This window comes from Megalops cyprinoides, chromosome 8 (assembly GCF_013368585.1).
Source record: "Megalops cyprinoides isolate fMegCyp1 chromosome 8, fMegCyp1.pri, whole genome shotgun sequence".
Taxonomy (NCBI): domain Eukaryota; kingdom Metazoa; phylum Chordata; class Actinopteri; order Elopiformes; family Megalopidae; genus Megalops; species Megalops cyprinoides.
The window spans coordinates 4,110,262-4,127,330 of NC_050590.1; the positions used below are offsets into that span (position 1 = coordinate 4,110,262).

The 17,069-nt window shown below is 42.3% G+C and overlaps 1 protein-coding gene across 1 annotated transcript; it reads right to left on the reverse strand.

Annotated features, from left to right (window-relative positions):
• Window positions 1-465: 465 nt before the first annotated feature.
• Window positions 466-11,839, reverse strand: LOC118781850 (hepatic triacylglycerol lipase-like). Its single transcript, XM_036534967.1, has 9 exons — window positions 11,489-11,839; window positions 9,240-9,427; window positions 8,438-8,617; window positions 7,541-7,658; window positions 6,292-6,525; window positions 5,061-5,303; window positions 4,395-4,509; window positions 2,728-2,946; window positions 466-1,305 (listed from the first exon to the last, which is right to left on the reverse strand). Exons 1-9 carry the CDS (start codon window positions 11,568-11,570, stop codon window positions 1,188-1,190), a joined length of 1,497 nt encoding a protein of 498 aa, XP_036390860.1. The 5' UTR covers window positions 11,571-11,839; the 3' UTR covers window positions 466-1,187.
• Between the last annotated feature and the right edge of the window lie 5,230 nt (window positions 11,840-17,069).

Here is a 17,069-nt window from a genome sequence, read left to right on the forward strand (position 1 = left end):
GATCAAATGGATTCTGGTGGAAAGTAATGGGAAACTGCGCCGTGTGCTACATCGTTCATTTCATAGTTAACACAGCATCTGTAAAAGTTCACCCTGACAGCTTGTAAAACACTCTCGCCGAGGTACTATTCAAACTAACCTTTTGCCTGTGCGGCATGTTTGGGGCGCACCGCGTGAAACAATCTTCACGTTGCCTCTTCTATCTTGGGATCCACGCGCCCAAAAACGCTTTTCTTCGGTTAAAAAAAAAAGAAAGAAAAGCGCAACTGGAACCAAGCAGGCAGCTCGGCAATGTGTCTGAGCTTTCTGGAGCCACAGAGATAGCGAAAGTGGAAAGCGGCAATAAAGGAAGTCAATCAAAAAGAGATTTTGCATCCAGTGAGTCTTGACGTGTTGTTTCTACTCACTGCCAAGCGGCTGGAAAAGACAACTCAATCTGCTATCTAAGGCAAAGAAAAAGCAAATCAGTGCGTGCAAATGAAACGCGCTGACCTGTGTAAACTGATGGCAATGCAGCAACTGTGGCTAAGAGATGTTGACAGGATATTTGTTTTTAATTTTCCTTTATTCTTTTTATTTTTGGGTTGTGACATGGTTATTGTGTCTGTCTCTAGCCAAACCATGAAATTTCGAATGTATTTCACTTTAGGAAACTGACAAACACACTGGGCAAATAGATTATGGTCCAGAAGGCGAAACCAAACTTAAAAGTATCAGACATAACTGTTATTGTTGTGCGGTTAAATAGGCGTTTGCGTTGTCTTGTTTAATGTGGAAGGTTTCACAGTGCCCACACAACCCACGAGTGAATTACTTGCACATGACAATTGACACCTGTCTGAACACAACTTTAAAACCTCTGAAAAGCTGGCTTCCCCATTTCAATTCAAAACTTCAGTATACTTAAATGGTGTATGGTGGATTCATTTTTCTGAAACGTGTAACTTCTGGTTTCAAAACAATACAATGAATATAAAGACAATGAAAAAAGTTAAAACTTAAACAGTGTTTAGAGCATATGACCTTTGAAGAATACTTCCGAACGTAATATTGTTGAGCATTTTTTTTGTTTGTTTGTTTGTTTGTTTTTTGTACTTTCAGCGTAAGTGTTTTTCATGTCATCGTGAGTGGACTTCGCACGTAAGTCGACTGCTTGCGTCCCTTGGTGCTGAAAGTGTCGACCGGAATCAGCTGTATATTCTCTTCCGCTGTTTTCTTTGAAGACCGTCTTCGCAGCGTACAAACACTTTCTCCTGGGACTGCTGAATGTGCGCCACATCGTCCGTTTGAGCACAGAATGCAGTCCTGAAAATATATAAATGTGTAAGTTTAAAAACAGGTTCGTTTCTTGAATGCTTCAAATCATGTCTGTTTGATTCGTCATGATTTAGCAGTAATTACTCGCACTTTCCAAAATATACTTTTATGTTCCTGTTTGTATTGTATATATCAACAGTTACATTGACTGTTGTGAAAATATGTAGATAGATGCAATTGAACCGGTTCTACACTAGAGGGTGCTAGGTGCATAGTAAAAAAAGAGGATGCATATTTTATTTCCTTTCACGCAGTTTGCAATTATTTAAAATAAACTGAAGAAGTGTAATTAAAACGAATCAAATATTTAAAAAGATGTAACTACGAGGTCGAGAATAACTTCTATTCAGTGATTTTGGAGAATCTTTGCTTTGATGGAACCTTTCCCAACACACGTTAGGTTTGCAGGGACTATTAAGTGGAAACACTGAAGTTGTGCCAAATGTTGATTGTGTGCTTTGCAAATTTGTTCTACATCAATATTTAATGCTGTGTGGGATTTTCCTGGGAAGTGCAGCCCCAAGAGTTTCTAAAGGACATACATCACCAGAGAGGCATCTGGATGAATTCTTGCATAGAATTTGATTTTACAAGATCACTGAAGCATGCATGACAACTACAAGATCAATGGTTATATATCACGCACCCCAACTCCCTGTAATATAGACACACTTCTTTGACTGGAGTCATGCAAAATAAAGATATTTCTCAACAGAGGTGTGTGTGTGTGTGTGTGTGTGTGTGTGTATGTGTGTGTGTGCACCACACATCCTTAATATACAGTATGTGTGTGTGTGTGTGTGTGTGTGTGTGTGTGTGTGTGTGTGTGTGTGTGCGAGAGAGAGAGAGAGAGAGAGAGATTTCTTCAAAGGAGGTCACTGTGATGAAGAAGCAGATTATCTCAGTTCAGCCTCCACACACATCCTCCCCCACATCTCAGGGTTGTGTGTGTTTTTACAATTAACTCGTTTACTCTTCTTTAATGCGATTATGTAACAGAGGATGCAGCGTGAAACATCACAACCAGGATTGCATAACATCACTGTCCAGGGAAAACCAAGCCCCCTCATCTTCCTTTGTCAACAAATTAAAAACTGGTACACTCTAGCAAACTAAGCAGCTTCCAGCCTAACCCCAACCAAACTAACCCGCCATCCCCCACCTACAAAAAATTCCCAAGCCCCACGTTTCCAAGTGACTACTGCAGGTTACCCTCTATTTGTGGCGGAAAGAAGCATTGTACTGTAATAGACACCAGATGTAAAGGTGGCCATACAACTAGCCTCATATAACCGTAGGAGCTGTGGCATTTGATGGCAATCTACAGCTAACCTCATATAGGAGCTGTGGTGTTTCAGAGCATCTTTGACCCCCATCCCCCAACCCCCTTTCCTCCAGAGAGACACCTACTTCTCCTGCGTCTCGCCCGACTTCACGCGGATCTTGCCTACTGTGAGCTCGGGGCCCTTCTCCCTTTTGCTCCAAGGAATGATGGTCTGCATCTTGTTCCACATGCTGGCCCACACGGCACTGCCTTCCCAGCGAAACTTAAGCATCATCAGCTCCCCGATATCTGTATCCAGTGTGATCAGGAATGTGTAGGTCTTGTTACCTGAGATCTCTTCCACACTGAGAGGGAAAGAGAATTCAAACTGCAAAGGTTAGAATGTACCACATTACAAAAATCAATCTCTGCTTCTATTTTTTTTTCACATAGCTATAATTTGCTTGATAGCAAGGTAAAAAGTGCTTTTTCATTCATTCCTTGATGAACCCCTGTAAAGAGCATTCATTTTGCAATACTGTGTCCTTCATTGGAGAAGACGAAATTCATGGTTTTTAGGCTTTCAAGAGTTTTTCTTATTAGATTTATCCTGCTGGGCTCAGCCATGACCAGTTCATTTCTCAATGTCTGTATGCATCCCAGACAATCCAAAGTCAAAATGCACCACTCTAAAATCCACTTCTGTTTTCATTCAATTGTGTTTTAGGGAGAGTGGATTCATGAGAGTGTTTCACGCTGGGGTGTTAAAGATACGGTTCCCAGAGTTAGATTGTACCATTTGTATAGCAGAGGACATTTGCAATGTTTTATTTTTTTTCTTTTTCATGCAACACGTGTATATTGAGTTCAGAATCCGGCAGAGGCCTTGCAGTATGTTTACCCACATGCACACACATGCATGCATGACCTCATGTGTAACGTGCACGCCATGTTCACACGTGGTGAAACATGCGGGCGTGATATTGATCCCTGCCTTCGATCTCCGGCTGAAGTTAATATCTGAACCGTGTGTGCTCTCTGCTCTCCCCAGACCAGTTCTGTTCGGTTCCCGTCTGCCGGGTGCAACGCAGAGAGAGCCGGTCTGTGATTTGCCTCGGCCTGCAGCGCTTCGGTATTGACCGTAAATTCTGGGAGAGGCTGGGGTGTGTTGTGACCTCCCGTAAACTCGCTGAAACCAAAGGGAGCGGACTTGTTTTTCCCCCCCTCCTCCACCCTCAGGACTAACGACAGGGCCTGGCACAGGCTTCGCGTCTGTTTCTGCAGTGATAGATAGCTTAGCTCCGTTGAATTATTAAAGATCCCCTGTCTACGGAATTCTTTAGATTTAAAGAATGGAGACTTCATCATGCTGCGGCTCTCTGCCTGGACATGTTGCAGTTTTCCATCATTCAGTATGTGCATGTTCTGCTGCAGCATCCTTTGCCATTGGAGGATCAGACCCAGGGTCTGTTTCTGTTTGGCCACCTCCATCTGAGCAGCTCCATGGAGTACATGGAATGCATCCCCACTATCTGGAGTAATACCTCAGCACAGCCAATGAAAACATAGCTGTAGAGGGAAGAGGTGAGAGTTTGGGGGACAGGGGTCAGAGGAGGAGCAGTGCTATAGCTTGTACCTTGTCTGGCCAACAACTGAAACTTGGTCGTGGAGCACTTCTAATATTGTGACGTCTTGTGTGGCTTTTTGCTTGTGTTGTACTCTGCCTCACTTGTAATTCACTTTGGATAAAAGCGTCTGCCAGATGAATAAATGTCAATGTAATGTAAACGCTATAGAGGGGTGCGATACTCACAAGTTGATCGGTAGGTTCTCGCTCTCTGCCTTGGTGCCAGTTAGAGAGATGGTCAGAGAGGGTTCAATCTGCTCTATCTGGTTGATGAACTGGATCTTGAATTGGTAATGATAGACTGTAGGGAAGAAGAAAAGGAGCGAGAGTCTGTTGTGAGGCACCCTCCAACATACACACACACACATACACATACTTTGAAGTACAATATTTATCAAAAGATGAAATGACAAGCATGACTGAATTTCTCATATATTTTTGTAAATAATTTGTATAAATAACTGGGTATGTCCTTAAATATGTAAATATGTAATAAGATTAATTGTACTCCAAGGCTTGAATATGAATATGGCATTACCACATACAGTCTGTTGGTGTAAGCTCTTCTAGGTGCAGGTACCTTCAGCAAAAGTACTTCAAAACAACTGTCTGAAATAGGAGTCCTTATTTAAATATGCATTTCACTTGAAATACTGGATCTAATTTTTTTTTTCATTCCCTACTATAAACAGAATACAGCATACATCAAGAGAGAATCAAACAGAATAGCTGTGGAGATCTATGCCAGAGCATGCCTGATTTAGCTGGCAGCAGGCGTTGGTAGTAATGGGATCGATGCCACTATCGGACACCTACTGTGCGCTGACCGGGGGGAAGCGGACTGCGACTGACCTTTGTAGGGCATGCGGGAACGGGTCTTCAGGAAGAGCTTCCGGCTGCTTCCTGTCCGCACCTGCTTGACGTTGTAGCCCAGCGTGTTGCAGCGGTTCTTGCGGCAGTCCAGGCAGATGCCCTTGTCGAAGGAGCTGTCGTCGTTGCACCAGTAGGCGGTGCTCTGCTTGTCCCCATGCAGCAGAGAGTCGATGAACAGGTGCACCGACCTCTCGTGGGCACACTTCACCGTCTGCTGGAAACCTGCGACGGGACAAGAGAGAAGATCGGGTGCTGCTCTCCGTCTAACCAAAGTGCCCTTGAGTAATCATAAAAAGGGAAAAAATATGAAAGGTAGGTCCTTATCCAGCATACAGACATCCATAAATATTAAGTCATCCAAAGAACAGTGCAAAAAACTGTGTTTGCAGTTACAGTTAATAAAAATAAAACAAGAAGAGCTACTGATTCAATGAGGTCTGTCCCCTTTTTTCATCCAGAGAGTGTTTAGTTTAGTTGGCTTTTTATTTTTGTGGGTTGTCTGTGTTTGCTAGGATTCTGCATGTAATTTTTCCTAGAAGATCAAAGGAGTAAAGCTGATCCATCATAGCTTATGACAGGGGTACATAAACCGCTGTGGATATATTTCCATCAGAACTGGTGCAGCAGCAGTGAGAATCTCACCCAGCCATTTTGGAACTTGTTAAATCACCTAAAATCTGTTTTTTTTTTCTTCTGGATGAATGATTCAGGATGAATAACAATCAGACCCCAGTCAAGCGCACAGACATCATCAACAACAGCTGCAACATGCAGTGCTATACTGGAGCATAAGATAAAACCTAATGCTAGCAGCCTTTAATAATCTTATATACATTTGGCTTAACTTTTTTGACCATCCCTGTAAAAATAGACTGTCACTCCTGAAAGCATACAGGACATTTGAGATGATGAAGCTGCTCATGGTGTCTGCTATTCGACTGAGCGATTAAATGTAAAACGTAAACTGATGTGAGAGTGATCCTGCCCTGTGACCACCATGAAGAGACTCCAAACCCTTCAAAGCACAGGACAGCAGAGAAAAATACTAATCAAATTCAGTGCTTAAACTGCTTCCAAGGATCAATTGATTTTTTTGGTGTGGCAGGGGGTGGGGTGATGGGGGTTGAATGATTTGTTTTTTTTGTGGATGGTGAGGCGGGGGTGGGGGTGGGGGTTGGGGTGAGGGAGTGTGCCCCCCCTCCAGACTTACCCAGCAGCCCGTACTGGGACAAGTGGTCATAGATGTTCTTGAAGTGGCACCCGGGCTGGAAGGTCCCTCCGTTGGGGTAGAAGTCAAAATGGGCCACTGGCTGTTTGATTCCCACGCTCATCCCCATGTGCTCCTGGGTGAAGGTGTGGATGGCATCCACAAACCTGGCATCGTCCGGAGACAGCCTGTCCGTGTAGGACATCCCCTCGAACAGTGGTCCAGCGGGGTCCAGTCCTAGGTGCAGACATTACATCACATGCATTTAGCAGACGCTCTTGTCCAGACCGACTTCCAGCACAAAATAACAGACATTTATCCATTCAGTTTAAACGAGCAACAGTCTCAGACCAGGCTCACAACACTCCCAGACCAGTGAGTGTGAGCATTAACATTATTCAAGCCCAGAAGCAGCATTAGGCGGCTGGGAGGGTAATGCCAAAGGACGGGGGGAAAGCAACGCATTATGTGGTGAGGGCTTGAAACAGAAAGCAGGATATGAGCAATTTTGTTAGACATTTAAAACTTGAAGGTAGTTGGAAAATAAATTGTTTCATTTGCAATTTGCATCAGTTCAATCACGCCAGCCTAATAAGCCCTAATGTATTCCTGCGAATTTATGCCACGGTGCCAAGCGTAATACGGCGTCATTCATTATCTCAAATAATCCAAAGCTTGTTTGGTGTACCAGACCGGACAAACTGAACTCAGTCAACTTTGACAGTTCTCCGAATCAGCGCGAGGTTCCCAGCTGCTGCCGCTACATTGCGACAACTTTTGGCATTAGCACAATTAAACAGCAAGACACGGCATATATTCTGTTATCTCACACAACAAGAGCAAACATCACGCCCCCCTCACAAATCCCTCCTACTTGTCACTGGCTACTGCCCTTGGCATCTCATTGGGGACCATGGATCACCAGACTCTGTGGCCACGATCAAAAATAAGTCAGCCACCAATAGTCAGCTCTGAATTTGAGAGACGTTTTTTTTTGTGAATGGCACAAGGTTGACGTTTACGAGTACAGAAAAGTAAACCTCATTTGTGCAGGGGATGTGAACTGCCTGTTTAATGTAAACAACGCTGACCAAATGGTTTTGAGTTAGGAGAAGATACAGAACGCCCACCTGTTGTAAATCATTTTGCATGTGGCGTCTCTAATGTGCAAGTACGGTTTTATTTGAAAAGAGACAGGCTGTTCTAAGTTTCACAGGTAATGCACGCATCCACCTGGCTCAGGTCATCTCACCTGTAATCCGTCCAATTTTACTTGTTCCGGCAAGGTAGCTGCCAGCAAATCCGGAGACATGCGCACCCAGACTGTAGCCAATCAGGTGAACCTTTTCTGCGGGGAACTGGGAATGCTCCTGGCACAGAAAAGGGACAAAAATTTTCTTATGAACATTGTTGTAATGAAATATTTGAAAAAATACAAATGAAGTTGCATCTTTATAGTTGCGTTCTGCATGTGACCTGTGTGTGGATGCTAAAATAGGAATTGAGCTTGTTTATCATAACCAAAGAGATTTTTAAGTCACTCTGCACAGGACAAGATGTGGTGTCTTTTGTTATTGTTTATATGCACATGCGGAATGTTTCAGGATGGATGACTGTTCACACTGATATCAGATATGGGCCACTTTGAAATATGAATATGAACAGATCTTATCAGATTTTAGCAACAATTAAGAATTGAACAGTCAGTATGCTGTACCATAGGCTGCCCCTGCCCTGACTGTGAGTGATAGGTTCCACCTAAATCCCCACCCCATCCCCTAACACCTGTTACTTGTATCACTTGCTGTCTACTTTAGGTGTAGTGTCATAATGTGTTTTGGATTCTGTGATCTAGTGACTGATGTATGGTAGTATTCTTGGCTTCCCTTAGTTTCTAAGTTGTCTCGTCAGGTTGCACAAGTTAACTTGTGGTAGGGCTTGGATAGTGTTATGCTCACACTCACCGGTCTGGGAGTGCTGTTAGCCTGGTCTGACACTGTTGCTCATTTAAATTGAATGAATACACTTATGTTCCATTGTGCTGGAAGTCGCTCTGGATAAGAGTACCTGCTAAATGCATATGATGTAATATAATGTAATGTAATGTAAGGTGTCCTATCAGAGAGGAGGCCTTAGACCACCCCCTCACCTCCAGCCACTGCAACAGATGGGCGATGTCCCGCCCCACCACCCGGGTGTTCTGGGCCGCAATTGGGTAGTGCTGGTGGGCCAGTGGGATCCAGTCATTGATCATCACGTTGACATCCTTCAGGGTGGACTTGAGAACGCCTGCCAGCTTGGTTACCCAGCTCTCCATCATCCCATTTATCTGGAAGAGGAGCAGCCGGACTCATTCCTACTGCCTCACTGCTGTGTGTGGCGCAACACTGTGCAGATGCTGTGTAGATGCTGTGCAGATGCTGCGCAGATGCTGAGCAGATGCTGCGCAGATGCAGATGCTGCGCAGATGCTGAGCAGATGCTGTGCAGATGCTGCGCAGATGCTGAGCAGATGCTGCGCAGATGCTGCGCAGATGCAGATGCTGTGCAGATGCTGCGCAGATGCTGTGCTGTCATGTTTAGGAGCACATTAGGGTGTTGAAATGACTGTATTAATAATGGCGTTAAACGTTCTCCAATCCAGAAAATTTGGAACAGAACTTACAAATTTATTTAGAAAAACTGAAAACTCAGGTTTTATTTTTTTAGTGTCACTTGTATTTTTCTTATTCCCTTACTGTTCCTCTTCATTTCTTTCTTCTTATATTATATTACATTACATTCAATATATTACATATTACATTCAAAGAGCACTTTAGTGATAGTGATACATTCTATGTGACCAATACCATAGTTGTTTTTTTTTATCTTTTTTTGTGGTAGTCAACCCAGCAGAGAAAGTGGTCTAAACGTCCTCAGACAGAGTTATGCTGAGAACAGAGCTTCACTCACCGACCAGCCATGAGTTATGATGATTAAGGGGAGACTGGCATTGAAACTGCAGGAGTCCAGAGTCTGTGGCTGGAAGGGCTGGATAACGCAGGCATCATCTGTATTGTCTCCTTCTGAATAAAGCAGGAAACTGGATTTTGGAATATATGGAGTCTTCATTCTAGCTGATCTTTTTCCTTCTAGTGTGTCTGAAAGAAAAAAAGGAAACAGGCCACTGTATAATTAGTTTTGTTACCACAAAATTAATTACGTGAATGAATTATGCTGTCATGCCATTGACAGATTTAAGAGCGCTCCAAAGAAACAAAAAGATGATTGATTGATTGATCATTACTCTGTAATGAAAATGAACTAAAATTTTACACAAAGGAAGCACTGCACTACACTGCTAGAAGTAGGTCTATAAAATGATAGTTTTACTGTCGGTATCTCAGTATTCAGCAAAGATATTAGCCTGTAATGTGTTGGAGGATTAATATCCTGATTTTCAGTGTAGAAACTGTAAAAGTGGAATCTGATTGTTTGAATACTGCTTTGTACACGCCATAGTCACTCTGAAACTGGTAAACTAATAATCAAAAAGACAGGAGACATGTTCTTGTCCTCAAACTTGTGTAAACTAAGCGGTTGTATCAGCAATGTCTATGTATAATCAGCTTGATGAGGAAGTTGCTTTTGGGATTCAAAATCAACACCATAATCAGGAGAGTGGAGGCGGGCACACAATCCCAAGTTTTCTGATCCTGTTTCTTGAGGATCCTCTCCACTGGGATTTGTAAATCACTTACAAATCAAGTATTTTAAGGATCCTGAACTTGGAAGTGTGTGAACTCTATATACGCATGTGTTCAAGTAATTCAGAGCTTTTCAAAGGACATTACATTGACACTAGTGAGTTCACAGGCTGTCTAAGAGTTACAGCCACAACTATACAAGGAGAACACCTGCTTTTACCTTTCAGTAAGTTTCCACAATGTCTGTGTTGTGCTCTTAGTGCCAGCACTTGTTTGTGTGTGGAAGCCCTGACCTTTACAAAGGCACTGTAGTTCAGATTGGCTGGTCATTGGCCCTTTTACAAGAGCACTGATTCACTACTCACTGATCTAGCCTGTTTTCAGCCTGTTTTGATTACCGTACCCTTTCAACATTGGGGCTGGTCTTCAGCATTCTACCCTAACAAAAAACACACTTCCAAATAAGAATGAATGCATAAAGGTTCTCTTTCATTGTGAACATCTGCTTTTTTATTTACCCCACCTACAACCGATAACTAATCCTTAATATTTTTTTTGTTTGTTTTGTTTATTGTTTTACTCCCAACAACCACCATGCATCATTATGCCTTCTCTATCACAACCACATGTGTGGTATGTTACCCCAAAGAAGGTCATACAGAATGAACAGTATAAATCTGTTTTTTTTTTTTTTTTTATCGAAGGCTTTGTTTGGGATTGAATTTGACAGTACTTTGCATGTTCAAATTGGATAGGATGAGAGGGGTATTTACATCTTTGTTGAAAAATCCTTTGCACTGCACTATACATGTATATACACTGTGCACTACCACTCTAGATGACTGTTTGTACTTTTCTTGTTTGAATCTCTTGAGGAGAGTGTTATCTTGTCTCTTCTTTGCTGTGTCAACGTTCAGTTTAATGTTTAATGTGTGGTGTGCTCAGGGGGCTTAAAGCAGCGATTAAAAAACAAAAGCCATGTAAGACCATTGCTTGTTTGCATTTTATATGGGGCACATTCTTGCTGATTAAATTTCCCTGTCTCTTTATGTAGATGCATATTCATAATGTAATGTTTCAGTTTATACATGCAACAGAATTTACCTCCACACTGGTTATAGTTTTTGTCATGGCGTTAATCATTAGCCTGGCAGTCCTTTCTCAAGCTATTTAACTATTTTCAATGCCAGCGAGTCACCACACAACCAAAATTAATTCATATTTCCTGTCAATATCTGAGCAAGAAATAGAAATATGATTTCCACAATATGCAATCTGTAACTGCGTGCAAAACACAGACAAAACACATGCAAAAATCTTAAATGGAATAATTTGTGTGCATAACTGCTGGTCAAGAAACTATTATTAACAACACTATAGATGCACAGTACTTGCAAAACTAATTTATCATTTGCCAAGTGAATTCTCTTCAGCAGGTCACAGGGACATGTGTTTCTTCATAGACAGCCTAACCTGCAACCATGAGAAAAGGTAAAAGTATACCGGCACACTCACCTGCCCTGTTTCCTCTGGTCCTCCTACCTTCACACAGGTGATAAACAATCAGCAGGAATGCCAGCGCTCTCAGGACACCCATGATGTCAGCAGAGCTCTCCCGGACGCTCAGACGGGTTTGAGGGAAGGAGGGAATGACGGAGAAAGAGAAAGGGAGAGGGAGAGGCAATGATTCTGGATCCTTGGGGGAGAGAGAGAGAGAGAGAGGGGTGTTCAGACGAGTAGTCAGCCCAGAGATAAACACCCTTCTGGGACCTGAGAGGGAGACTCGTGGGCAGTGGAAGTGCGGAGGAAGTTTATGCCTGCAGCATGCAGCCTGAGGGAGGGACCAGGGAGGCCTTAAAAAAAGAGCAACCCGTTGGACACAGTCCCAGATTGAGCAGATTGTGACAGGACAGTGAGGGAGTCGGGGAGGAAGGGGTTAAAGAGAGGGTCTGCCTGCTCCCTCTGTCAAGGTACTGACCTCTGAGTTTAGTCGTTCCGTACAATCAGTAATTGTGGTCCAAGACAAAACAAGATATCAAACGCATCAGACCACAGGTCTTGCCAAACCAAACTCTTCTGTTAATGTTTTCATGTTTCTTATTTTAGAAAAAAGAATGTCGAAACCCCAACATAGTACTCAGAGATTTCATCATATCTGTTTACTATGTATATGTCCTTATCTTAATGACTGCCATATAGATCTATACTATTGTACACAAAATTCTTCAAGAAGGCTGCACATGAGAGTTTAAAGGGGGTTTAGGGTGTGCTGAAGTCATAGGAACTCTCCCGCTTCGTATTTCTTAATTCCCTGCAGTGAGGTCTCTGTCTTAGGTGCACTCTTTGATCTCATCTGTTGTTTACTGAGCCATTGTGCTGACACAGTGCAAATATAAAGTTGGAAATGTGTTCAAACACTGTCAAAGAGACAACTGCCATGCCATAGCTCGTGTGTGATTGTGTTTCTTGCAGAATAAACAGACAAAACACAAACGTAAAAAACATATTGTTTATTAGGTTGATTGCATCCATTGGTTGCCTCTTTAAGTATTGTACCAGAAAATGAAATATTAAATTACACCAATGCTTCTAATGTTCTAAATTATTGAATTAAACAAAACTTCCCAACAGGCCAACTATACATATATAAGGCACAGCAAGCAGACTGCAAGGTACAGATAACCCCTATAAAATATTTTAAATGCTATCATTTCAGAAGAAGCAAATATTTCACCTCTTGAATTTCTGACATCTTCACATCATCTCATTTTGATTTGATTATGGTGATGTAAATTCAATACATTTAATCTTCTGGGACTGAAGCATTGGTCAAGAGAACATACATTTGCTATGAATATCAGTTTCAAGCCTGGCATTTGTTAAAGAACTCAAGCAATAGCCATGAAAATGAAAAGCAATCAACAGATGTTGCATAATACATTGTATAATCTTGAATTTTTCATATATTTATCTTGGCCTTCAGCCAATGGACATGCTGACATTTGTGTCTGAGTTCTACAGGATTTGGTCCCACATAACACTGTATGATCTAACACTAGTACTAACTTTAATCGTAACAACTTTAATGGACAGTGAATTAAGTCTAATAAAGACATCCGTCTAATATGTCTAATACCAGTCTAATAAAGATGTCTGAATTTAAATAAGCATATCTCAAATAATGTTTTATTTAGACTTTTTTAGACCTGTTACATTTTTCGTTAGGCAATTTTTATGCAATGTATAATACTACTGAGAGAAACAGTCAACAGTTTGCAGAAGTAACCTGAGTTAGTTTTTTTTTTACATTTTTCCATTGCTTGTACTTGTTATGTATTGATTGTAGTGACACTTCATGGTTTCATGGCTGGATGGTGTTTGTTGGTGTCATTCCTTCGATCTCCATCATTTTCATCAGTTTCTTCAGAATTCTGTCTCTGGGGATGCACCCTGCATCCTGAAACATTATACCAATTAGAAAAAGCACAAATAGCAAAGAGCAGGCCTGGGAATTCTCTCACCGGAAACAGACACCCACAACTCCAGCTGCAAACATTAGCTCTACCTGTCAAGGCAAATTTCCATTCACGACATTCAAAAGAGGCCAGTTCAGTTAGACCGGTCTAAGAATGATCTTGGGACTAGAGAAGCCACAGCTGCTGAATGCCCACCTGGCCTTGACTGTGTCTGTGAAGGTCTGGCGGCAGGGAAAAGACAGTTTAAGAGTCCATCTGTTTGCTCAGTGATCTCAAAGCACAGGGTAAACAGGAGACAAGTGCAAACACAGTGTACCTTTGGCTTTTCAGACAGTGCTTGTTTGTAAAGCTCTACGGCCTGCTGAGTCTCTCCCAGGCAGAAGAGAGTAGCTCCAAGCCCCTCACACATCTGCCACTGTCCACGGCAGTCACCTGGGAGAGAGACGGACACCAGTAAATACAGAGAATGCAAACCAAACGCATCCTACACAGCTGTATGTGACACGACTTGACCAAGACATCAATATTAATGACACAGGTACCTGTTAATCACAACTACTATCGCAACTGATTTGCTGAAAGCTCCTTTCGCCTCCATAGTGGGCAAAGTATAATTACTGCCTAGTAATGCAGTTTTGTGCTTTACACCTAAGCTGATTTAAAACATAATTGTCATCTGTAACTTCTGACTGCTGAATTTTAAGAGGAGGAGAAAGCACAGAAACCAGGTCTTTATACAGAAATGTGAATTAAGCATTGGCGTATACTGTCTTCCCCTTTTTTGTACGAATGTTCACATTTGTTATTTAAATATGAAATAAACAATGACGTATGTCTTGTCTTTCTCATCCAAGTGCACGCTACATTACCTTTCAAAACTGAGTGAATGCACCAACCTGAAATTCAGCAGCTCATTTAAATTTTTTTTTTTGCCTCACAGAAAAAGCACATAAATCAGGTAGCTAGGCCATAAAATTAAATGAACTGAAATTAAATGAAATGACTGAAACTGAAATAACTCACACTGTGTGAGCAATGATTAGGGCATGCCAGGCGAGGTCCTGTTGCGCTCTCAGTAACCAGCGCCTGCAGGTTATGTATAAATGTACATGCAAGGCGCTGCAGTGCTCTCTGGAGTGTGCTGGTTTTAAATACTTTCCTACGGACCTGCTGCCCCTTTCACCACCGCACACAGCATATTCTCTCCACTGCGAACAAGTCCTGATTTCAAGTCATCCGTGGTGCCATCCGTTTCCTGGCCTGTGTAGTTTATCATTAACTGTCAGGGCGGCAGATGTGCTGGCTTGATTAAACACGGGTTTTCAGTTAAACTGGAGGTTAATATTGGTGCAAGGAAATTTACACAGATTTATCGTGACCGTTTTGCTTTGTTTATATAGGTCAATGCCAAGCTTTTGCCTTTGTGGAACACCTAGAATGTGTTCCATTTTTTTGTTGTCACACTTCTTGGTAGAAGCAGCAATAGTAATATAATAATGATAATAATTAACCTTATTATTATTTTTTGCTATTTTTGTCAATGATGATAACAGGCCATTTGAGACCATTACCTGCATCTGTAAAGGCTTGCAAAGCCTCCTGATAACAGCGGGCCGCTCTCTCGTAGTCCTTTAGCTGACTGTAGGCATAGGCGAGGTTTCCCAGACTCTCCCCCTGGCCTCTACGCTGGCACAAGGCACCTGCACACAGACACATAAAAGGTGTGGAAAGAAGCAAACAGGACCCTATGCTATCATGCCTGACACATTAATCTGGACAGACCTTTAGCTCTCCTGCAAGGGCTCTTTTAAGGCCCTGTGTTCCTTTCAGAGAGAGAGTAAGAGCTTTGACACATGATGTCATGGTTCTATATAGACATAATATCTCTGCGGTGATGCTGAAAGCCTAACACCGCTTGATTTCTCTTTGAAAGAGTAGTTACATATTGTGAAAATTTACTGCCAGATTTAGAACAAATGTTTTCATTATGTTTCTAAATATTGTGTAATTCATAAAATACAATTATATCAATAAAATCAATATCCATTGTTACTACTTCCATAAAGTACATGTAATTTTATAAATAGGGTATATCCTAAATATATTCTGCAATATATCTAATTTTTTTGCATATATGAACATATATGTTATACATTACAGAAACACATACAAGGTTGTTCAGTAAAAGCATGTGTCATTATACTTCCAGATTCATTATCTGGCCATTGATTGACACATATGACTGAGTGAGTGGGCGGCAGTGTAGTATAGTGGTAAGGAGCAGGACTCGTAAAGGTTGCCGGTTTGATTCCCTGCTAGGGAATAACACTTTTATTAACTATTAATGGGGTGACGAAGACCTTCTTCTAAGGTAGAATCCTGCAGGTTTAAAAATCAAATATTAATTTGCCTTGTATGGGGAGGGGGGCAGTATGGTGTAGTGGTAAGGAGCAGGGCTCTTATCCAGAAGGTTGCTGGTTCGATTCCCCGCTGGGGCACTGCTGCTGTACCCTTCGGCAAGGTACTTAACCCACAATTGCCTCAGTAAATACCCAGCTTTATAAATGGATAACATTGCAAAAAAAAAAACTGTAAGTTAATAAGAGCATCTGCTAAATGACAATAATGTAATGCAATCTAATGTAGTGTGATGGTTGAAGCGTCACTCTGTGGTGAGCTGCCCTGTGATTCGCTGTCATGCCCAGCTCCCCGCAGGCCTTCCCCGCGGAAGCTGATTGGGCCTTCTCACCGAACACCCGCGCGGCCTCCGTGTGGTAGGGGAGGGAGGTGGCGTGCTGCCGCTGAGCATTATGGACGGCCCCCAGGTTCTGAAGCAGCACGGCTCTGGCTCCTGCACTCCTGCCGCCCGCCTCACCCAGCTCGCCCTCCTCGCCCGCCTGCCCGTCGCAGTCTGCCAGTGCCCTGGAGAAGCAGTCCCCAGCCTGGCTGTACCTCCCAAGCACAGCATAGTGCAGCCCCACGTCATTCACCAGCTTACCTGGGAGAGGCGGCAGAAACGGGACACACCTCACACCTGTCACTGCCTCACCTGGCCTTCACATCTTGACTTTGACAGACAAATAGTTAATGTACATGATATAATACATGTTTATATATCCTAGACACATTCATTAGTTCATCAAAACATATACACATACAGACACATGTATACACATACACACTCACACACAATCAGTATAGCAATAATTTCTGCTACATGACTATGTACATTAATATTAATAAAGCAGCTATATACGTCATGGTTGGCAGTGTAGCATATTGGTGAGGAGCAGGGCTCATAACCCAAAGGTTGCTGATTTGATTCCCCACTGGGGCACTGCTGCTGTACCCTTTGGCAAGGTACTTAACCCACAATTGCCTCAGTAAATACCCAGCTGTATAAATGGATAACATGTTAAAAAAAAAACCTGTAACCTACATAAGATAGTCTGCATGAGACCGTCAGTGAAATGACAATAATGTAATTATGTAATGTAATTCTGCATGCATAAGCCAAAATTAACAATGGGCTGTGCTGTATGTCAGTCACGCTGCCACAGTCCCTGCAAATGTGTCATCATAATAAATTCAATAAGAACTAGGAATGCAAGTCACGTGCT